The sequence below is a fragment of the Tauraco erythrolophus genome, chromosome 2, assembly GCF_009769465.1.
Source record: "Tauraco erythrolophus isolate bTauEry1 chromosome 2, bTauEry1.pri, whole genome shotgun sequence".
Classification (NCBI taxonomy): Eukaryota; Metazoa; Chordata; class Aves; order Musophagiformes; family Musophagidae; genus Tauraco; species Tauraco erythrolophus.
Window position 1 is genome coordinate 103,851,693 of NC_141466.1, and position 25,182 is coordinate 103,876,874.

General features: G+C 37.5%; 1 protein-coding gene across 1 annotated transcript in view; it reads right to left on the reverse strand.

Moving 5' to 3' along the window:
- The window catches only part of PLEKHH2 (pleckstrin homology, MyTH4 and FERM domain containing H2), a 55,676-nt gene extending 30,726 nt beyond the window's left edge, over positions 1-24,950 (reverse strand). Inside the window, exons 1-7 of the mRNA XM_086628872.1 lie at positions 24,872-24,950; positions 20,306-20,435; positions 6,072-6,134; positions 4,891-5,040; positions 4,361-4,444; positions 2,792-2,873; positions 1,223-1,405 (exon numbers count right to left, since the gene is read on the reverse strand). Coding sequence (XP_086484998.1) covers positions 1,223-1,405; positions 2,792-2,873; positions 4,361-4,444; positions 4,891-5,040; positions 6,072-6,134; positions 20,306-20,428 — 685 coding nt within the window. The 5' untranslated portion in view covers positions 20,429-20,435; positions 24,872-24,950. The remainder of the gene's footprint in view (positions 1-1,222; positions 1,406-2,791; positions 2,874-4,360; positions 4,445-4,890; positions 5,041-6,071; positions 6,135-20,305; positions 20,436-24,871) is intronic.
- Between the last annotated feature and the right edge of the window lie 232 nt (positions 24,951-25,182).

Here is a 25,182-nt window from a genome sequence, read left to right on the forward strand (position 1 = left end):
TACACAAGAGAGGCTTATGAAAAATGTTTAGGTGAAGACACTGTATTAAAAATAGCTTTGCTTATGCTGTTCGCTTTACCTGGTCTTCCAAGAGAAAGCTATAGCTTGCAGCGTGTCAGTGAGGCCTACGTGCTCGCCCTGAGTTAAAACAGATGGAAGAACTCGGGATTTTCTACACAGACACTTGTGAAAGTTAATGTTAAATAGCTGTATGAAGTTAAAGTGGATTAGATAAGCCAAAGATTTTAATTTAGTCCACATTAAAGCAATGAAGTCATAGAAGTTGATCTGTTTCCCTCTAGGTTCTATGTCTTATCTTTTCCCTTGAAAAAATATTCTTACATCCATTTCCTCATCTATAAAAATGGAAATAATAATACATACCCACCGTTGTAATGACTGAGGTGTCATACAAATATACAAAATATTAGTAGGATCTATTTCAGTTTCTGATTTTCTACAGACCTCAACTTGCAATTTTGGGTACCATGATTAACTGTGGAGAAAATGCTGAATTCATGACTAGCACTTTGGAACTCAAACGAAGGACCAGAGCAACAGTCTACTTCCAGGGCTTCTCACTGCTTAAGGGAAGCAGCAAGCTGCAGTGGACTGGCTTATGTTTGTAATAGTGTAACGGCATGCCAATTTGGTGGCATTGCCAGACTTCAGGGCTCGCTGGGGAAATTACATGAACTGATCAGGGAGCTTCCTCCTTCTTCAGACAGAAAACAATGGTGTGAGAAGATGCCTGAGACTCTCTTCTGTTTTTTCTGACCTTAACCATACTCACGAAAGACTACTGAGTTGATCTTGTTGAGTTAGGGCATAAAACTAACACTGGGACACCAGTGATAGCATAGATAAAATATAGAGAAACTGGACTTCGGTGAGACTCTACACAGGCATAAAAACGTGACAGCCCTCCCTATGGAACTGGCAGCCTTAAACTCCTTACGCTACCGTGGAGCAAACCTGGGCCACAACAAATTCTTTCCTTTGCAGCCAAAGCACCCCTCAGCCACTGCATGCTCCTAAGCAATGTATTAGTGGTATTAGGGAGCACTCAACAGGATTTCTTCCAAATAGAGACTAGCATTAAAGAGGGAGAGAGTACTGCTATGTACTTTGAAAATGGGCTGGTTTGGATACACTGACGTAGTTGTTCACTTTCATTTTCCACCCGTGTCAGAATAAAATGGCAGTACTGGTGCCTACGTACCTAGCATGTTTTCACCTTCAGTGTAGTCTGACTCTTTAGATGAAGACTTGCTTGTTTCTTCAAACTTAGGAGATGATTGAGGACTTCTTGCTCTATTTGAAAAGCATCCAAAAGTCAAACTGCTTAGTCGCTGACACTCTCCAGGCTTTTGTGTTGAAGTAACAGATTTCTTGCCTGTAGCTTCTGAAGAATAGTAATTCAGAAATCTTGTGTTAATGAGATACAGCAAGCTATGCTACTGGTTTCCTTACTCTGCGGTGTAAAGTTGGTTTTTCTTAAGATAACTAAAATATAGCAAAAAGATAATAAAAAATTTATTATAGGAATAAAAATCTAACGTGATACCTCCCCATATCAAAAGAAACCCAGAGCTACATTTTCAATTCTTAAAAATTGATTTTTTTAGTATAGAAAGAAAAAAAACAACCTCTTTTAACAATTTCACAGCAATAAGATATAAAACATGCACTTAATACGAAATGAAAACCTAGTGGAAATACCTGATTTCATTCTGCTGTGACTGAAATTAAACCTATGGATTGGTCTAGAATATATAATATGGGAAAGACTGTAGAAGAATAGTATTAAAATATGTGGTGGCCTTCCCTTCAGATAAAAATATTACGAGGATCTGTAATAGGTGCTACAGCAAATATAAAGGAGTAAGTTCCCAGGCTCAGAAGGTATAAATGGAAGACTTCAAGAGAAGGTGAAAGCAGAAAATGATTAACTGCATTTTGTAGATATTTATATTTTCATATGTTATGCATATTATGTGTGTACACACACATACATATACACACATGTACACACATTTCTAAATATCTGTGTATGTACACATATATATGAGATGCATTATCAAGAAATGAGGGCTAGGGAGCAACTGACAAGATTTTCAGATGATAGTAAGTTGTCAGGTCAACCAAGTGTGGAGAGGACTGCGGGAACCTTCAGAGAGACTTAAGAAAGTTGGTGAACAGGCAACACAGTGGCTAATAAAATTCAATTTTTGGAGTCGGAGTTCACCTCTTCGGAGGGGATACTCCTCTTTCCTGTATTTCCATTTTATGACTCTTAAATTAACTATATCCTCTTGGAGAGGAACCTGGTGATACTGTGACTGAATTAAGGTTTTGGATCACTGTAGTCTAATATAGTAATTAAAAAAATCTGATCAGAATTCTGATTCCCAACCGAGCATTTGCTAGAAAAAGCAGATGCAGACTGACATTCACCTATTCCTTAACAGTGCTAGGCCTACCGATGCTATAAAGAAGTGAAAGCAAAGATCTGACATAAATCCAGTCAAATCTTGCTACTTGCAGAACCTCCTAAATAACAGAGATACCCATTCACCCAACAAAAACCAGTTGTGGTTTGTCTGTGTGTCTTTTTAATAAAAATGAAATTATTACTTGCCTAATACCTTCATGTACAGTCACTCTGATGTCAGTTCATAAATATTTTTGATTTCACAGAACATTTCAATTATGTGGATACACAAATTAATAGGGAAGAGAAAGAAGTATGCCATACATAGAGAAGTTTTTAAAAGATTTGTACATTTACCTTGCAGTTTAGATTGTACTGTTTTCATCTCTTTGGTTTGCTTTTGGTTGATCAAACGAAGGTTCTGATTTTCCACCTCTAACTAGAAGCATATAAATGTAATCTCATCCATCATTGAAACAATTTTTAAAGTCATTACATCATTTAGATTTCCTCTGAATTTCTGTCTCTCTAAGGATAAATCTAGTTCAAATGGTAAGCTCCTCTCTGCTACTTCTCTTAATGCCAGGATAGGCATTTTTTTATTCTGAACAATGAAACTCCCTGCAATGACCATTCGCTCAACTTCTGTTAAAATCATTCCCCCAACCGAGTAAACCCAAGGCTGCTTTAAAAAGCCTTAATAATTAAGAAAAAAGAAATCTGCATTGGCATTTTTAATAAAAGCAGAGGGCTAGAATTACAAACTTTTGTGCCACTTGGCAAACCCAAGAGCAAGCAGAGGAATTGGAGGGAATCATGGTGCTAATGCCTTCTACCATCCCACAGCAAAGATTAAAAAAATAGGCACTGAAACACTTTACACAGAGCAGAAGACCTTCTACAGGAAGAAAAACACCAACAACCCATTGCTGTAGCCCACTACCAGGAGGTAAAAGATGTTGGTTCAAAGTCCTGCTTCAAATTAGGCAAAGAGAAGATCTGAATCCGAGTATCCCACTGCACACAGAGGGGAGCCAGCAATTCCATTTCCCATAGGGTGACACCCAGCCACCTCTGTGAAACTAGCTTGAGATTCTCTATGTTTCAAACTAAGTAAATTGTTTGAGTCATATTTGATTTTGTCCAAAATTTTCAAGATAATTTTAGCTAAACTTAATCGCATTTTTATTAAATTATTTCAAAAACTCCCCTTGCAGACTAATAATAAATGTTATTTCTAGTTTCCTACTTTAAAAATAATAATTTAATTGTTTTTCAATTGAAGTGAGTGTAATTTCCAGTTAACCACAACAGAGTAGAATTTTAACTTTAATGGGCAACTTTAAATTCTGTACACACAAGGACCAGAAAGCACAGCTGCACACCAAAACTGGCAGCCTTAGGCAGGTCAAAGACATGGTTATCTCACCACAGCAGAGAAACAAGGAGACAACTGGTCTCCTTTGGGAATAGAGCCGGTGCCCCTGAAACTATTCATGACTAAGAGTACTGTGGGCATTGGAAAATCAAAAATGATCAAGTCCTTTTTTTCTGCTGGGCCCCAGAAGACTCAGTCGTGATTCTTCACACTTTAGGCACACTTTAGGCAAGCTCAGTTTGCCAGCTAATCTCTCCCAATTAGTGGAGGTAAGTACACCTTCCAGAGAGCCGTTCTGGGCCCTTTCTCCATAAAGAGGACCCAGATACACCAGCTGCCCAAATTAGACATCGGAATTTAAGTGACATGGATCCTCTGTGCTGTTGTTTTCATTTTTCCTCTTTCAAGCAAATAACTATATAGGTCAATGGAGCTGGGAAGCATTTTTTTTGTGCTCTGGCACAAAGTCATTTAACAGCCAAAAAGCCTCAGGGATATCCAGTCACATCACTGTATTTTCTGTGTAAGTATTGTAGCAAGAGTTATACCTCATGGAGCTTGACTGTCACCCATTCCTTTATTTTAGCTGCTTTTTCTTCTATGATTTTTGCTTCTTGCAGTCTTATTTGCTTCTGGAAAAAAAAATGACATAAGCATATTTTTCACTGAGTATTACAGTCTCCCTGAGTAGTATCTTCAGACACAAGTCCTAAGATTGCTTTAAGTAATTCAGTCTCCTGGGCAATATACGGTGATTTTTAAAAACTGATGAATAGGCCCGTCACAGAGGCTGCTGTTCCTTTTTCCTCTAGGAAAAATGAAATCTCTTCAGAGGACACAGTGAAGAGGAAGAACATCCTTCCCCTCTTAAAAGTTAGATGTTCTTTCAAAGGAAGCCAGAGCATAACTTGCAAGTGAATAAACCTTATTCAAATGATATACTTCTAATAGGAGCCTCTTTAAACAACAGAAATAATGCTAAACTTTTATTTCCTCTATTGATCTTAATTTTTATTTTCCTTTTGTATAATTAAGAATGGAATTGATGCTCATCTTCTGTAACACCGTTACTTCTAACCTGTTCTTCAAGTTGTTGCTCCAATTTTTGTATTATGTCATTTTTATCTTGTATCAGGATCTCCAGATCTTGACATCTCTTATATAACCTGGTTTCTGATTCGCTTGTTTGAACATTAGCTGCTTTTAATTTTTCTTCCATGACCTGCACCTATTTGGAAGGTCAAACATAAGACTTCAAGAAACATAATACTCCAAGTTAAAAGTAGTAATTTAATCACAAAACGTACTGTTAAAATTGCCCCACACTTAAGATTCCAGATAACCCTGTAAAGTTCTGAAGCCCATTTGAGAAGAAATTCCACAGTTTGTTATGCCTCCCTATGCATTTAATACCAACAGGGCTGGCAAAACACTGATAGACATTATACAGATTTTGTTAGTTGTCAGTGAGAGGCTTCTAGGTTTCTAACACACAAGCCGATAGAAACACCAATATGGGAAGAATGCAATTTAGGTATAGGAAGCTGTTGTTAGGCTTAATAAACAATGTTTTAATAAATAAATTATTGCAGTGCCAAAAAAACCCAAGAAATTATCGGAAGCATTCTAAAAAAATGGCTAAAAAGTACTTGGCTTGTAGTCAGGAATATTTTGTAACTCCGAATTAGTACAAGAACACTTTTATTCTCACAATTTCCAGTTTCTATCTGTCTCATTTTTAGAGAATACCAGAGATACGTTCACAAAATGTCTGCAGTGGCTATATCTGCCATTTGCAATCAAAAGGCAACTTTTGTTAAATATTTAGCCACGATCTCATTCTTTAGATGACGTAACTTCTAGAAGAAGAACAAACAACAAGGAATACTCCTACGTACAGACAATATTAGATAGCCTTGTTTTATTTTCTTACAGATTTTCTAAAATAGGTCAGTGTTTCCCTTTTGTTTCCACGAGCATCATATATATCAAAGACTCTCATGATGCATCAATGAAGCAGCTCATTACATGTATCTATTTTTGATTCGTGCTGTTGGCTTTGACTTTACTGAACTGAACTGGATAGTGAGTAGAGAAAGGTGTTAGAACAACTCTGGCAAGACAAATCAACAGATGTAAAAAGAAACTGTCTCCTCCCTTTTGAGCAATACTTAAGAAAAATACCAATTTTCTGAATTTCCCTTCATTACAGTAAAATGCACATAGCTAGTGGAGATATTTTTCAATGTATATATATACCTGCTGAAAAGCTCTCTCTGCTTGACGATCAGCATCTATAACTTGCTTCTCAAGCTGCTGCATCTGTAGAAACATAAAAACATAGAGTAAAATGGCCATGCCTTCTGCCCATTGCCAGAAACACCGCAGTGAAACATATTTTTTGAAAAAGGAAAAGACAGGTTGTGGGCAGGAACACAAAAATAAGTAAAAGGATTAGCAGTGTGTCAGACTGGGAAGAGAATTCATCATTATGACTGTATTAAAACATTGTTAAGATTCTTTTACAGGAAAAAAAATTAATAAAACTTTTCTTCATAGTACAATTTTGTGACTTCTATACAACATACTGCTTTTTTCCCCTCCTACCAAGAGCAGAATTTCTAGCCTGAAACTTAAAAGTGCTAAGCTCCTTCACACCCTTCCAAAACCAGCAAGAGTAAAGGCTACTTGGCACATTACATAATTTGGCTGCTAATTCTTCTGAAGTCGCAAAATTTAGCTTTTGGTTGGAGCTGTGCTACGTGGACTGTCCCAGACTCCTCCACCTTCGGTGTGAAAGACGGAGGTATGTGGCAGAAGATGCACAGCAGATTCAGGTGCTACATAGAGAAAAAATGTGAAAAGCCACAGTAGAAGTGGATAAGGGCAGAGACCAGCACAACATGAGGAGTGACTGCAGGTCCCTTTTGAGAGGCGGAACCCCCTGATCCATTACATTATAATGATGCCTTGTAAATCACAGGCTCGACCCTTGCCCTGGGCCTCAGAAAGCCCCTGCATTTTACATGATTTATTTTGAAGGCTTTTCCAACAATGGGAAACAGAGGAGGCCAGAAAGAACTTTTTAATAATATTTTGTTACATTTTCATAAGAGCTCTCTAGTCTTATTTTGGTGAACAATACAATTACGACTTCTTTAAAAAGTAAACTGACATTTGAAATCCTACTAGAAAGTACCTAAGGAAACGATTATATTATTTCATTACTTAAGGACTCACTGGTTCTCAGGAAATACCTAGCTAAGATCTCCGTTCATCTGAACAGGATGAAACATCAAATACTTAACATTGGGATACTGAATATTCAGCTTCAAAATTGTTTGTGGAAAAACACATGATACAAATAACGGACATGAAAATAATTTATTCCTTCTCCAGTTTCCTTCTGTCCTGTTTCTAATAGAATTCTGATCTCTTTCAGTTTCCTTTTCTCTCTCTCTCCTTTTTTCTCTCCTCAATTATGTTGTCAATCACATGAAACAGCATTGTGTACTTTTAGAACCTCATCCAGACAAGGACACCGAGTCATCATTTTCTATCAATCAAAAACTGAAACCGGAGAAAACGAGTTTTCAGTAACATAAAAAAAGCTGTTACTGACCTTCTAGTACTTTCTCATATGATATAAAGCCCAAAGCCTACGTCATAATACCACAACACACTGTTGATATGAGAGTGACAAACATTTCACAGTACACATAGTTATGGTCAGGTCCCCAGTGAGTAGTTTTGCAAGAACAGTTCTAAGGAAACGATTCCCAGTCATTCCTATACTAACAGTCCAGACAGATGGACTTTGTTGTTGTTCCTCTCTGGTCACATGTATTTAATTTTGTATTTGTACAACCTCATGTTGAGATTTTAACTTTATTTTTTAGAATTTTGAATTCTAAAGTTACTTTCCATCTGTCTTTGTGGTTTTATGTTCAAATAGAAGTTTGGTTTACAAGATACACTTTAATATCATTTTAAGACACTTCTTTTTTAGTGAGTTTGGGATTCAGAAATTGAAGTTATTTCTGAATATATGGTCAGCTAACATTCCACTGTAGTAAAAGCACTATGCTAAACCAAGTAAAAGTGCAGCTACTATCTCAACAATGAACGTTGTTAATACTCTATAATATTTGGCAGAAAACTCCTTCAGTTATTTATAATGTGAAATTCACTGTTGATGAGTAGCAAGTTTTTCATTAATTTTCACAGTCAAACAACTTGGAAATGCATGTGATTGCCATGGCAGTAATTGGCAATTTAGTTATGTCCTGTAAGTAAAATACAGCTCAGCTGTAAGGTCATATCAGAAACCTGGCAGATTTAATAATGGAAATAAAACCTGAAAATGCTGTTTGCCAGGTCCACACAGCTTCCAGTGCACCTCAACTAGCTCTGACTCAGCTTAAACCTGAAAACAACTAGTCTCTCTAGCAGCATCTAAATGCATTAAGCACTAGTGCTGCTCTTCTACACAACAGTTTGAGTTCTGAGTAACACAGTGCCCTACACACCTAAGTTCCTTCCGTGTTTCTGCACTGAGACTGTTGCACAGGACCAGGAATGTAATAATATGTTCATGTAGACTACTGGGACAAAGAATATGAGTCGAATAAAGCTGTTGCTAACATGAATGTAAAACTAGGAGCCAAAGGAGCTGAGAGAATAATTACCAAGAAAAAGAGCATTCAGAGATTAAAAATGGAAGCACAAGGTTTATTTTTGCTTCTGTAAGAGTTAACTATTTCAAGAAGGTATGCTGAGCAGCTTTGGGTGATGTCACAATACAGATACGTCAATCAGCTTCCTGGCAACAACCAAATGGGAGATTTTATTTGGAAATTTTCTAAAAGGTCTTCAATTTATTTTAGGAGGCCTCTGTTAAAAAAAAAAAAATAAAAAGGCAATCTATATTATTCGGTAAGAATAGAATACCATAGTTACCAAACATGAGCACTTCTATTACAGTCAAATTGGCCAGCATTTCAATCATTTGGTGTTACATAACATTTTCTAAAGAAGTCCTGATTTTCCCATTATTTAGAGTTTATATGGGTTTGTTTTGCAGTGCCTATGTAACACTAATGAAACTTAAAATATGTATTTTTTTCCATTTGCATAAATAATATCTAACCAATCTACAAAATGGTTTTGCCTGAAAAATTAGATTTACAGCTATACTTTTGACTGCTTTCCTACTCTGTAGGCCTGTGAAGTTAAAAGAGAAAGAATGATTGCTTTAGGATACTCTGAAGGTTATCAAACTTGTTGGGCAAAAGATTGGAGCTAGTTCCAAGGGAAGGATTTCCCTTCGCAAGGAAACCCTAACCTTAAACCTTCTTCTGCGTAACAATGATCACGGCATTACTGAGCGAGAGAGAGAGAGGAGAGGGAGAAGGTGAAAATATGTGAGTGGACTAACAGCTACTGCTTAAATCAAAAGTCTTACTTTGAACTCCTCAAAACCAAAATGCAGTGGTAAATTCTCTTTACCCAGTGACTATTAAGACAATTTCAGACCAAAGATAGATAGCTTAAGATCCTCAAATCATAGAAAAAAAAAAGGTAAATGATACCTAAATTTAATGTCACAATAGAAGTGACAGGTAACTGTAACCATATCTACATTTGGAGGCAAAAGTCAGCGTGCTGTACAGATGCAGAAGAAAAAACTCCCAGCCATGGCTGCACCTTGAACATTGATGACCAATTCTGATTATACAGAAAGTGATTTGAAAACCAGTGATTTGTTGAATTAGACCTCTGTCCCACCAGCTTCTTTCTATATACATCTATGCAAATCACCAGTATCACAGATATTAAATAGTATATATCAACTGTTGGGCTTAACATTTCTTGCAGGAACTACAGTCTGTAAAATATCAACAGACATAAAGTTGCCTTCCCAGGAGATACATGGAGAGCCAGCATGTCACTGGTAACACTTGGCATGTGAAGTATATTTAAGCTTAATTTTCTATAATGTTCTGAATGAGATAACTTGAAATAAAGCCTCAGTTCAACAAACCTCTTGTAAGGAATACTCTTGTCACGCACATCTATGATTGGTTTAGGCTCTTTCCAAAATTCGTTAAGGATTCAGAGGTGTCCTGTCATATCTATACTAGTTTTTGTCTTGCAGCCTTAAATATAAAGAACAAATGTTTTAGGCCCATCAGTAAAAATTACATGCATGCTGACTAAAGAACAATATCAACATAGGTACAGAAGAACAGTGCTACTTCAACCTGCACTTTCTCCTTCTCTTTTTGAGTGTTAAAATCCTTATAATTTTCAGAAAATATGTTAGTGCACTCTGCATCAATTATCTCAATTATGGAAAATAATATCTATTGTGAGGAACAGGTTTGTTTTTAAACTTAGTAAGGAAATAACCACTCTACATCTGACACTCATCAAATTGAGCTATTTTTGTTCAAACAATGAACAGAGAAATGCCACATGTGAATAAATACTGAATGCTTTGAAGAAACACTGCAGTAATAAAAAGAGGTGTACTGCCTTGGAGGTCTGGACATTGAAGCATAACACAGAGTCACTGGGAATTTTTTACAATACAAAAGCAATTCATATAGTGATTCTTTTTCAAAGTTCACCTGGAAGTTTCTTGACTGTATTCAGAAATGTTCAACATATATTTTTGTGCAAGTAAAGAACTTTTCATTTCATTAAAACATGTATTGCATGAAAGCACATCAATTTTTGCACCAAAGTCAAAAAAGTTGAGACCAACTCAAAAGTCAACACCCATAAATTTCAAAAAATACTCCATTTGTATGCATATATGTGTATATATATATACTTTCATATATAAATATATACTGATCATTGTTCCTGTACATTAGAGAGACATTACAGAACTAAATTGATCATTTTCCTGATATTTGAAATAAATTAATAATTTTAAAGGTAATATTTTATTTTAAAAATAAAAATGGTTGGAATTCTTTCATTTTTGAGATCTGAAAATGTATGTTGGTCATAGGAACAAAAATCTAATTTTTTATCCAAGTCAATTTTCAACATAATAACTTGTCCCATTCACATTTAAAATTTACATTATAATCAGAGCATAATACACTGTTTCCTAATTTGTAATATTAAAAACAACACAGTTGTATCACATAAGACTTTTTGGAAATTTTTTTGACATAAATACAGGAAAAAGTATGACCATTAATGAACAAAAAGAAAAGCATCACTTCTCTGTAAGCCTTTCAAAGCGTGCTGATAATAGGTCAGAGCTTTCAAAAAGGAAAAAGGAGTTAAAATCCAATGTTTCTGATGCAGAAATACAGCCTGTCTGTTGATTAAGAGCAGAACTTCCAGTGATTTGAGACCGGTATGTTTAGAGTCTGCTTTTTTTCTTGCATTTAAATTTTTTGATTCTTCCTCATCTGAAAAAAAGGTCCAAATAATCTGTGGTTGAAAAACAGTGTTCCACATAGAAAGAAAAGCACCAAATCTGTCCATTTTCAGATTTAGTGAACTATTAGTCCTCGCACTTCACAGGACTTACCAAAACTGAAGAAACATGCGGATGTGGTTGCTTCTATGAATAAACAAATAGGAGATGCAAGTGAGGGATAAACACACCTAAAACTGTCTTTCAAAGGTGCAAGCAGATAGAAACAGGTGATGAATAAACATAAGCTGGAAATTAGAAGATTCTCATTTTCCACATTGACTAAAAAAAAATTTGAACCACCTTCTAATAGAAACTATAAACACAAAAGATCTGTCTTTTTATGTGGTGCTTGATAACGATTTGAAGAATATGCCTGCCAGCTATTCCAGAGCACTGCAGGTGACCAAGATTTTCCCTTTTAATTCTTTTTTCCTATGTTTAAACCCAAATATTTCAACAAATCTCTGCATTTCCCTAAAAGCCAGTACTGCTAAAAGCAAGTCATCTGTTTGTAAGTGGCTTTGATGACCACTAGTTTTCGTGTTCTAAAATATGCTATGCCCAATCCATACATGTATGAAGCACGCCACACATTTGTTAGTTAAAGAAATGATAAAACTGTTTTAGAAGCCTGACTCTACTCTTTTTACAAAAAGGTCTCTCTTCTGATGGTTTAGCTTAGGAAAACACAGTAATACTCCTCCTAGTTCTGTAACTCGTTTATGAAATAGCTGACTGGGTATGTGCCATCCATATTTTCAATTATTCTTTCTGTCTTGACACTGATTTCTCTTCTGCATATTATGTATCTTCCATAAGGACAGGGCTAAATCTTTATAATCTACAACAAATATGACCTGACCAATTAAGCCACATAGACAAAACACAAAACACCTAAAGAACAGGGATGTAAAATCAGCTACTAATATTTCACAGGAAAAATAAACAAGAAGATAATTTGTGAAGAAGGAATTAGCACATATCTTGAGTAAGATATACTTTGTTCTTTACTGGATGACTTTTTTATCCCAAAGGCAACACAGTAATTAGAAAGATTTATCTTTTATAGAACAGCTTTGTGTTTTAACTAATTAACAGAAATTCATCCTGTCTCATAAATCTAAGAAGTATAAATTCAGACCTACCTATATTTATAATATTAAATATGCTTTCAGTAAAAAATGAAATTGAATACTTTGCCACAAAAGCTTTTCCCGAGAACAAGATGAAATCTATAAAAGTATTTCTCAATGGTGTGAATTTAGTCATCAAAATGAAGAACTGCTTTCTGAACTCAATCTTCTTTTTGTCATAGAACTCCCCAAAAGGGCTAAGCCTTAATGGAGCTCAAATGTTCCTTAGGCTACTCACAGATCAAGCATGGTGAATTTTCTTCACTATTTTACTTGTTCATAGTATATGAAATTTTATTGTTTGTTATTATTTTCTACAGGAAAAAAAAATCTTTAGATGAAAGAATTAGTTATCTGGCTTAAATCCCAAAAGATACAGCCTTATTTTTCCTTCAAATCATACCTGAATGCCCACCTACATTATGACTACTGCAAAATTCAGCTTAGTGCTCACAATCTGGCAGCTTGCAAGCCGCCACTTTTCAGTCACTCCCATTTTTTCCTTCTCCCATCTTCTCCATTTCAAATACTAATTAAAAGGTAAAAGGCTACAATTCTTCTCATGAACAAAGCAGTGTCAACTATTCCTCTGCAAATTTGCCATCTAACCAACTCCTCCTCTTCATTTTACCTCTTTCTCTGTTCGGACTGTTCACCACAGGGATTATCTCTTTCCTCTGCCTCAATCGCGGTCAAAAACGTGGAGTGTAAAAACAATTTGGGTCTTTGACACCAACTTTATATCTCTATGTATGTATGTATACGCACACATACGTATATACACATATATACACTCCTCGTGCCTCTGCTGAAGACGGCTAGTCGTTCTACCGTCTTGATATGCAGAACCGCAATCCTGTCCACTTCTAACTCCAGCAGCTTCTGGCGCTGCTCGCCTAGTTAGGCAAAAGGCACTTCTTAATTGCAAGTCTGCCTTAAATCTCCTTTTTAGCTCTTCAGCTCATTCACATGAACTATGTTTAGCACAAAAGCCTTTCCTTGGAACAAAATGAAACCCGTAAAAATTATCAGTCTACCTCTGCTCAGTTTCCAAAATGATCAAGCTAAAAATTCTTATCGGCCTCCATGACATGAGACCAGTTTTACCACAAAGTTGTATCTTACTTCTTTCAAGTTCTTTTCAATATTTAAACATGATTTTAAGAATAATTATTTATTTCAAAAGGTTTTCCTAGTAGTTGTTAGATATGAGAAAAGTACATATGAAAAAGCAATCTTTCACATTTCAGCTGAGTTTATTATAGTAAAATTAATTATTTCTTCTGGAAACAATATAAATTAAAAATATGGAGCAGAAAAGCCCGAGGAGGGAACTTTTCCAGAATTAGTAGTCTAGGACAGCTGCCAGTAAATATACAGACTTAAAAAGTTAAATTCCGCAGTGGGATTTGGGGAGGCAGTGCAGTGAAGGTCAAATGAGCACCACGTAATGTTGGCTGAATAACCATGCTTTTCCCTATGTCAGTCGTAGGACCTTCCTAAGCCTTGTAAAATAGTAGGAACATTCACTCTTTCTGACTGTCATCTTTTCCAACTCACATCTTGTCTTGATAGTTAAGTTGCAGAGACATAATCAAATACAAATTATGTAGGCTGCCACTCTAGCACAAACAGACATTATTATAACATTCGAAATCTTGAAAGAAGTGAAGATACTGTTTAGCAAGATGGAAGAATGTACCAAAGCACTTTGGCAGGCAAGGAAAAAGAAGTCTCACATAGTGCTTAAAATGAAGAGAGATGTATCAATAACTGGTTGTTCACCTCTATCAAAAGGCAGCTGCCTGCTTTGTTTTGTTTTGATCATTGTACTGCAATTGTGGAAATTTTGCTACTTCTGCCTTGCTGAATTGTGAGTTCTGATTAGAGTCACGACATGAAAATCTGAAATAGGAAGCCTTTTTTCCACTCCACTGCATAAGAGGTGACAGCTTAAGAATCAAAGGCACCACCAGCTGCCGAAGTTTAAAAAACTGAAAACTTGACTGAAACGGAATTTATTCATTAAATTGAAGTGTATAGGACACCTAGGAAACACAGATGGTAAAGCAGCAAGAGATCCCATAAATATATGTAAGGCAGCATAATACGGTCTGAAAATATGACAACATATTTAAAGCCTGAAAATACTCTCTGACGGAATGAAAATTAAATGCATTATTTCCAGGAGCAAAAAGAGTTCCCTCCATGAAAAATGGAGAAAAAACATCTTGTAGCTCCTATAACTGAAATGCTAAACAAATATTAGATTGGCTAAGGATCTGCACAGGTGGCTGCCCACTATCATAGCTTCCACGACTTCCATCAACTTCCTCATCTCAGGTGGGCTGGAATAGAGCTGATGCCCTTGTCCTCGTACCACCAGAGGGAAGATATTCATCCTCTGGCCTCACAGAAAGGGCTGTGCTCTTCATGCCACCACCCAGCCCGGCCTCTACAAGAACAGCTAATTTATTGCTTCCTCAGTTCTTTTTTTTTTCCTCCCATCTTCAGCCTCCTTAGAAAGAATGTAGGTTTAAGATATACAAAAACAATGAAACAAAAAAACGCCCACTATTATAAAAAGGCACAGCATAAACTTAGTAATAGACAAGGGATAAAAATGAACTCATAGGAAAAAAGGTATAGGTATTAAAAAGGTGTAAACAAACTTAAGACCCTAACCATATGAACTTTTATTCTCTTTAACTCTCCTTGCTTTCTCCTGTTTGCATCTTCCCAATTACATCTGAATTATTTCCTTGAGAAGTTTTTCAAGAGCAATTGAAATACTGAAAAATAACCTATATTTGAATAATTTTGGTACTATGGTACTTTGCTCTCTTTTACTTTACCCTTCATAATCCTTTGAATGCAAATGGAAATGCTCATTTTGCTTTTTTACAATTTGCATATTGGCAATCACTGCACAATCAAATGCGTTATGGAATTTTTCTCCAAAAACATTAATCTTGAAATTGTCATGCCACAGATAACAAAACATATTGCATTTGCTTCATTTTGAAATATCAAATGACATACCATAAATATGACTTGTGAAATTATTAAAAATACAGTGGGACATGGATTCAGCTATTGGTTTGTAAGACAAAGTCAGGAATGTGTTATGCTTTGGAATATATTGGAAGTCGTATTTGGCTTAAAAATCAGTTATCATTCTATTTCCATAATCTGTACAGAGAGTATAAATATGATTGCATTTGTCACATACACACTTGGTTGCAAGCTGAGCATGTATATAGAGAATATCCAAATGGATGGTTAAAAGCAAACAAATCAATATATGTGTGAAAACAATCCTTTCTCTTAATCATTTCTATTTGCTGAAAATCACTCAAAGCATAAAATAATGATCCTCAGCACTGCAGGAAACAAACTTGGAGATGTTCATGTGAATGTTGAGTATTACTGGATAGCCCATAATGCAACATTTGGGATAGTGCCATATTCAGTCTGTAACAGGGTCTAACGGAAAAGAAATTCAGTGGAGGCTGCCCAAGTGGAAATTTAACACAGCTATCGAGTTCTCCTACTGAAATGATTTTTTAGTGATAGGAAAAACAGTAACTTTATACCTGATGTTGCACACATATTTTAGGTGAAAAATATACTCCTTATGAAAAGAATGAAGGTCACCAACTTTTCCTGTGACATGAAACGCTAGCTAGGAGCTAAAATTGCAGTGGAATACTGTAATCTTTTATTCAACAAAGGTTTTTTGAATAATCTCTTCATATACATAAGACTCAAGCTGCATTAAAATAAAGGCTTCTACTTAAAACTCAGTTCCACAGCCATCCTAAATTTGGTGTACTAGGGATGCTTTCTACATCATTCCTTAAATTCCTGTAAAGACCTCTCCCACTTACAGCAGCAGTTTCTGCTTACAGCTCCAACAAGGTCTCTTTCTTTGCACGTTAGATTTATAAATATAGACTCTTTACTTGGCAAAATGAAAACAAATAAAAAACCCAAACAAATAAACATCAGTGAATGGATTAGTTTTCTGAAACCATTGTATATTCCTTTGCTCCTCTCCCTTCTTCTCCCCAGGTTCACTAAAAGATTTAAGTTCTGGTAGCCATACAACTGAAATGCACTTAAAATGCAAATTTCTCAAACTCCTCAACCACTGAGGTTCAAGGATGAGTACTTGCAAGACTTAAAATAGTTTGTTTTGCTAAATTAGAACACATCTATTAGAAAAATATACTGAAGACTTCCCACGTTCATCGTTCAGTTATTTGCAGGGGCACTATTAAATAAAGTAACTTTGCAAAGGTATTTAATTTCTAGTGTATAAGAAAAGTATTTCAATTAATCCACTGCCCAAATATATTTACAGCAGCACACAGGCCACAGACACAAGTATTGAAAAAGGACAGATCCAAGCAAACCCTTTTTAAAATCTGGTTTTAGACTAAGTTATAGAACAAACATAAGGGGAAAAAAAAAACCATGGCAGTTTCTGACCAGTCATACACACGGTGTAATAAGATGTAAACTCCTTTTCCTGATTCACTGTCTTGAAGAGATGCCTCTCAAATACAGGCAGAGGAGGAAGGCTGGAGAATTACCAACAATTCCTTTCTCTTACCATCCTATAGAGACCACCTGTTTTGTCACAGTATCACTCTCACTCTGTTTTCTACAACAATTACACTGTTTAATACCCATGAGGGTTTTATGTCTGTCACACCATAGTACTGTGATTTCTGTTGCTATTTTGAAGCAGAACACTGTCTGGTGCTATTGTTCAATGTTTTAGTACACATTTCATAGCATAGAGATGATTGTAAACAAAACCACAAATAAAAGCCTGTGCTAATCAAAGTAAGAGACATATTTCCGTGCTTTGCAAATTTCTTTCATTCTACAACAGGTAAAAAAATCTAGAAGGTACCTATAAAGACTGACATCAGCTCTATTCTCCTCTCATCATTAGTATCAAGATGTCCATCAAGTATTTGTCAATCAGGTCTTCATTATTCACTTTGCTACTTCCCAAATACATTTTTGAGTAATAATTCCATGCAGTTTAATTTCAAACTAGTGTATGTTTCCCTTTATAAATACTGAGAATTGTTTGTCTAATTTTAAAAATAAAAATATGTGACAAATTACCACTGGATTGTTACACATGAAAACAAACATAGCTAAGACTTTAGTGCCTATTTGGAAAATTGTTGGGTTTGAATTGTGCAAGATTGATAAATCTGCAGATGAATATGGTCTAATTTTGTTGAGCTCTGACCAGTCTCTTTGATGTATGTCCCAACTGAATTCCGTTTATGAAGGAAAGATTCATATTCAAGAGTCAAAGTGACAAAGCGAGGAAAAGGATCGTTTTTCGCGAAGTCTATTAATGCTCTGCTCTGGAGAGCAATATATCAAATTATCCCAACTGAATACTTGTTGGACCCGTAGTCTTCAACAGAAATACATTTCTCCTATTTTAACTTCCTGTGAACATTTTACTTTTTCTACAATCTCTGAGAAAGCTAAGACAAACTAAAACAAAGAGGGCAGTAACATGACAAGTTCTTCATATTTCTTTACCTATTTTGGAGTCATGTTTGTCACAGATGAGAGAGAATAAGTAATTTTCCTTCGAATGCTTTGTTTTAGGCACAGTGCTGAAGATCTGTGATTTTACCCCTCTAATTTCTGGGGTTCTTTTTAAATGCTGACTTCTGAAATTATATGATTATGCGTACATTTCTATTTTAATAGGATATTTCTAGCAGTTAAGAGCCTCTAATTGCAAACTGTAAAGGAACAAAGTGAAAAGTCAGATAGAAAGCATTCAAACTTCTAAAAATTTTCTTTAGAAAAGAAAAAAAAACTCAGATAGTTTTGTGAAGTACTGTTCATAAATCTTAACTTTTTGGTTGCCAGAACTACGATCAACAGCAATTGCATAAAACATGGCAGTTACAGCTGGTGGAAAGTCCCTAGAGAAGTCATGTCCAGTGTTTAGCCACTTGACTTCCATCCCAAACTGTAGTGATCCAAATGTGGAGTAAAGAGACAGAAGAGATATACGACGTCTAACAGCCCTGACTGTGTAAACATTCAGTAATCTGTTGAGTGTTACAGCAGACAGTATTGTACTCTTTGATGGATATTCTCCTCCAAGACTCATGGTAATGATTTATTAACTCATCTGTGGGCCTTGCTAACTGCAAGGAAGGACACAAGTAGTTTTCCTTTTTTTCAAAGGATGGCATTTGTACAGCTGGTCATTCTTTCAAAACCCAGTGTTCTGCAATACCTGTTCAATGAGTTTGCCACACAGAAAAACTGCAGGAGTGAGTAAACAATTAAGAGTTTTCAACTGCACTGCTTTCTAACAGCAATATTTTAGTCATGCCAAAGCAGGGATATTTGGAGTACTAACTGTAAGAATAAGAGGGAATGTCCCTCCATGAATTCAAAAACTGGCTCAATAGAAATAGTAGCTTACTGGTTACTTCACACAGTGACTGGCAGCTGTCAGTGGAGATCTGCAGAGATTTGCTTGGGGCACTTGCTGTTCAATGTAGATATTTAGTAATGGGCACTTGGCAGTGAAGTGACATTTTTGATGGTATTTTGTTATTCAGAATAACAGAAGCTTTCTGACGAGAAAGATTTACAAGAAGGTCTTTACAAGATTTAGTCACCAGTCAGTAAAATAACAAATGACACGCAACACAGAAATCTAAAAGACTTTGAATAAGATTCTGGAATTAAGATAAGATATCTCAGTAAAAAAATACTCCATGGTTAATTTAGCTGCCACAGAAAACAAAATATTAAGCACTATTAGGAAAGGAACGGAGCACGTAATTGTACATCATCCACAGTTCTTCATAAATACAAAAATCTATGTTTCTTCCTGCTTTAATACTATTTAGCTCTTGTCCCCACCAAAATATAGTAAAATGGGAATGATGCAGAGAGGGCTAAATCTGGATGCTAAGTGTATTTATGGCTTCAAAGGAAGAATGGATAAATTGACAAAAGAGCAGCGCTAACATAAATGTGTAAAATAAAAGCATCATCACTCTAACATACTATAAAAGGATCTGAATTTTGTTTTTCTTTTATGGGGGAACAATTGATGGAAAATTCAGCTCTAGGAATGATAGAGTAGTTTTGACAAAACACCTTTTTAACTAGAAATTCATTTAAGTGAATATTAATGATGACATAGTTCCAATGATTTTCTAAAATGTTTTATCCCTTCTACTCTTTTAATTGCCTTGTTCTGTGAAAATATTACCAGGTAAATACAACGGGATTTTTTTATATTTTAAATGTGGACTCAATTACAGTTGACCGTTGAGATATGCATATTTGAACATGCCAAGGGAAATGTTTCTCTATTGCAAAATAAAATATATATTTAAACAATATTCTTCAAATTAAAGCATATAATACTTGCAACTTCCTGGGTCCCTATACTCAGTTGTCAAGTCACAGTTGCAGATGTCTTATTATGGGAAAAACAAGTCTGGTAAATTATATGATTCGGTAAGAAATTCTGGGGAAAACACTACTTCTGGATTTTCTCCCCAGTGATTTCTGTGTCTTAAATCAGATCTTAAATACTTAGGAAAATATGTTAAATATTAACTTTGATGTTGTAAAAGTGATTACTGGATACATATTTTTCTCTGTGGATTTGCCAGTGTGTTCTTATTTGAAATGAACATTTCTTGCTGGCAAATGTGTGAAATTCTTCCACAGCATTAAAACATACCTGTTTTCCATAGATTTTGTTTAAAAATGCTTAAAAATGCTTTTTTTTTCCTCCCAGTACTTGTAATCTCAAATCATGACATGTGATCAGCCTCTACCATCAAATAAAATAATTTATACAGTATTAAAACTCATACCATGAGACCTACCTTTTCTGCTAATAATTCTCTGATCTTGCTTGCCTGGAGACGAAATTTCATTAACTGTGACTCCAAAGTTAAACATCTTTCCTTCCAGTTTACAGTACCTTCTGGCTCTGAAAGTTCAGCCATATTTATGCTGGAAAAAGAAAGGGAAAAAAATCTGTATTTAATGTCTAACTTTTTTTTTTATATACATACTAACCTATTTTATATAAATCTCAAGAATGGCCCCAAATTTTGTACATGTACGTGTACAGCTTCATAAAACTTAGTAAAAGTACATTAGTTTACAAAGGCCCTTATCATAACTAGGAGATTTCTGAAATCTTGTGTTGATAATATTTAGGTTTATCGTAATACAATTCTTCAATTATTTGGGGGCTGCATTATGTTTTCCTTGATAAGCAGAGACACATCACGCATTTTTATCTTCAGTTACTGTATATATCCTTTCTTACATAGAAGAGGCTTGCAGACAACTGAGCTTTTTGCTAAGAAAATGCCTTATATGGGTGTAACTACCTGTGAGTTAGTAGCACATTTGGTTTTACGCAAGTTTAATGTTTAGCAGATGACTCTTTAAGAAGTGTTTTAAAATTCTTATGCTTAACCAAATTGCCTTGAAAATTTAGTATCCTTAATAAGACCCAAAGGGGAGTTTATGGTTCCAAATGCAAAGGTAAGTGAGGTCCCCAACGGGTTTGCCACACGAAAAAAATCTCTTTACAGTAGCTGTTGCAAATCTCAGAACATCCTGGTCCGTGCATGTTTTCGGTTCAAATCTGTGCTTTCATCTACATTTAAATGCTCATGCCTTCTGGAAATTAAGCTCAGTGCCCTTTCGCTGCTGGAAAAATTATTCAGGATGAAAGCTGGCTCATCATGGTTTGAGTCTGAGAAGCCAAGAAAATCATCTGTGTGTAAGCAGAAGGACCGGGCTCTGTTGTATTCCAAGTACTGGTAGACAGCTTAATGGAGACTACATGGACAGCTGAATGTAACCATTCAGTCCAAGAAGCTCCCTTGTGGGCAAAGGCCCCGGCCTTTGAAGGGCTCTGAACACCTAAGTTTGGCTTTGAAAATAAAACCTGAATTCCCCCTAAGTAAGTATTTGATTTATCTCCAAAAGAAAAGAGACACAAAAGCACCATTCAGTGGAAGGCAGCTGAAAGACAACAAGAAGCAAGAAATTACCAGTCATTGGGTGACGCTGAGTGTTTGGCACCGATGTCATGGACAATGAGACACTGACAAAGAAAGGCAAGTAGCCACCATTTTCATTGTGATGGGAGCGCCCAGCACAGGAAACATAGATAATAAAGATCTTTATACTGCAACTCCTTACCCAGTTAGCACGGATTAATATGGGGTGTCTGACAGCCCCTCTCTGCATGACTGCTCCAGTCTTTCAGAAGTCTAGGTTCAAGCACTCCCCTTCCTCCCACTGTCAGAGGAGGCAGCCCCAGTTCCCCTCCTTCCCCAAGCTCTCATCAGCTGGAGGGGAAGGACCTACAGATTTATCTTGTCCACTGCTGCTGACACCAGGAAGAAAGGAAAAGACAAAGAATCGCAAGAGAAATCAAAGTCATGAGTAGGATTCCAAAAAGTCCTTAGCTTTTCTTCAGTACATTGACAAATATTTTTTATTTCTCTTCTGAATTTTTGACATCTTAGATTATTCTCAAGTTCTTCATTGCTAAACAGGTGAAAAACTGTCTCAAAACTTTCTTTCGTTTCAGGTATCCTAATTTCCTTGTTTCTTTCATTCCATATCTTAAGTTAAAAGGAAAACAAGGAAAGAAAAACTGACTAAGGTTTGTCAGTTTTTCACCACAATCACTTGTCTGAAGCACAATCACTGCTCTATTCTTGACTCTCTTCCTCTTGGTCCTGCAGTCCATGATTCAAGCTCTTAAGCCTGAGGTTACAACCATCCCTTTTCAGGAATCCTCTACTCAGGAATCCCCATGGAATTTGCTGGGATTTAAGCACGTTATTGAAATAGTTTCCTGGGATGATCCTACAACACCCAAATTGTAAGCTTTAAGCACACAAGCATTTCAACTGCAACCCTTCTAGGTGACCGATGTCTTTTACCATTTGCCCCCTTCTTTTAAGCCTGGCAGAAAATTCCCTGGACTGTCAGGGAAGCAAGTTGCTCACCATTGTCCTGTACCTAATCCTTGCTCCTCTCCTTCTGCAGTCCCCATGTTCAAGGGAGGAAGGTGGCACTTCCAAGCAGCAGCTTCTCCTACTTTACAGAGGAAGCAGAACTTTCAGCTGCAGATTGATTTGGACAGACAGCCCGGATTCTGCTCTCCAAAGTAAGGAGGAATTACGATTTCCTATTAGCCTGTTTATTTAGGATCTTCTATAATGTTTTTCTTTTTTGACTAACTACAGCTACATAAGACAGAGATGAACTCAGCCAACATCTGGTTAACAGTAGGATATTTCAGTGTCTGTGGTAGTGAAAACACAAACGGATCAAGCAGTGAAAGAATTTTTGCTTTTTTGTAGGGCGCAATATGTCAGGGTGGAGTTAAAATGTTTGTCTTTCAACAGGCAAAACATTTGAGTAGATGGATTTCTGGCAGCAAACAATGCGTCCGGCCAAGTAGTTTCTCAACATCCAAGCTAATTAATATCCCACTGTATAAACATTACAGATAAGAAGTTTGAAAATAACTCTTTTTATTGTGGGTTGTTTGTTAAGAGATTATAATAATTTACTTCATATTTTCCAAAAAGCCAATGGGTTCTGGAAATATTTACAGGCACATAATATGCTGTTTACAATTGCGGAGTGAATGATCTTACTTTGAATCAATGACTTCCTGTTTCTTGCTTGATTCCCCAAGGGAGGAAAAAAATGAGTTCATCTCTCTTGGCTTAATAGAGTACTCTGAATCAGCACTCGAACCTACACAGAGTCCTCCCCTTCTTCCTGCTCCAGTTCCCACCGCAAAGCCCTCCGTTTTCCCCGAGTCTTTAAAAATAAAATCTTTTGAAAAGTAAACTAAAAAAGTGCACATTAGAGCAGTAAGTTCTAATTATGTCATCAAAAAATAATTGAGACAAGTTTGACAAGTCTGGAAAGATTAAATTTGTCTTTTTCATTTTTTAAGTTTATAAACCTCTTCATAGGCTTCAAAAAGTCAGAATGTCACATTCTCCCCAAAGGGATTGATATAATTTCGTTTTCTTTGCCGTCTGCTTGGAAATTATCAAAATACATTTCAGGGGGAAGGAGGGAACAATGTTCTAGCTTTTTGAAGCTCATTAAAAAATTTACATATTCCTTATCGCAGTCAGTGTTTTCCTCTGTTTTTAATGAATGTGTTTAACTAAACATTTTGTATTCTGTCCATGTGTTCAGTGTGTCCTTTCTCTGATGGAGAAAGATTGATCAGTCCTTCTGTTTCACAGGTTTGCGCAGTCCTTGCTGAGTTCCCGACACCATCCTAGAATGTTCCAGCCCAAATGCATTTGGACCATAACTCTCAAATTTCAGGCCCCTTTGCTCCAGCCCTTTCACCCAAACTCAGAACTTTCAAATATTTTTGGAGCCATAAAGGTTGGACTGGAGAAAGGAAAGGATGAGACACAAAGTGGACCTGTTTGGGAATCAAGGAAGACATTCTCAGGTTTGTTGCTGGCCAGGGCCCTTACTCATGTCGAAACACTGGTAACTTTATTTTCCGTTTGACTCATTTTACATAATTCTGTGCTCAGACAAACTGTAGCCTAAGCTATTTAAAACTTCCTTCAAAATCTGATTTACAAATGTTTTTTCTGCTTCTTCCTAGATATTGATGAGGTTCTTTCCAGGAAGCAACATGTCAGCCAGGGCTCCCTCACCCCAGCAGCGGGCGCAGGCCCCGGATAGCCCTCCTGATTTCAGGGGCCACGCTGCCCCTTCCCATCTCAATTCCTGAGCCAGGGCCTGCCCAGCTTCCCAGGGGAACGGCACGACCGATGGCTCATCCGCAGAACGCTGTCAAATGAGTGTAGCAAACAGCATTACAGCACACATCATTTCATACCCTTTTCCCGATTACAGAAGTTTTAAAGGTCGCAGTGTGACATCACACTAGGTACGAACGTTTAATTTTTACGTGAAATTCTCACAGCTGACGCTGTGGGTATTTTAAAAAGAACTTAATTTTGCAAGTTTGGAATTTGTTCTTCTTGCTTTCCTTTTCGGGGGATAACGGGTACGCCAACGGCACTGCCAGCCGGCCGAGAGGAGCCCGGACCTTCAGTTTCCTGCCGCGGGGACACCGCTGGACGCACCCCTGGGGTACTGCAGTCAGTGACACCGCGCTGACCTAACACAACGTCACCCTCCACCGTGACGGCGTCGCGTGACGCCATCCGACGCCCGGCGGAGCCACCGGCGGCACCGCGTCGCCTGTCCCGCCGCGCCCCGCTGCCAGGGAGCGGGCACCCCGCGACGGCGCCCGGGAAAAGCCGGGGGCCGGCCCGGGCGCTGCCGCCCGCCCGCCCGCCCGCCCGCCGCGACCCCGCTCGCAGAAGGGAGGGAAGGGGGGAACGAAAGGGAGGTCAAACCTGGGCGGCCGTGGCTCGCCGCGCTGCCGCGCCGGGCGCCGTCCGCGCTGTGGGCGCCCCTCGGCGCCCGCCCCACCATCCCCGCCGCCAGCAGCGCGGGCGCCTGAGCGACGGCCGCGACGGCCACTGAGGAGCGGGGGGCCGCCCCCGGCGGGGCGCCCGGGCGGGGCCTGCGCGGCTCGGCGGCGGCGGGAGCCGGCCGGCGCACCCGGTCGGCTCCGGGGGCCCTTTCCCGGGAAGCGGCCAGGCGCTGCGGGCCGCGCTGTCCCGGCCGCCTTGTCCCGCCGGCGGGGTGGGCCCGGGGAGGCTTG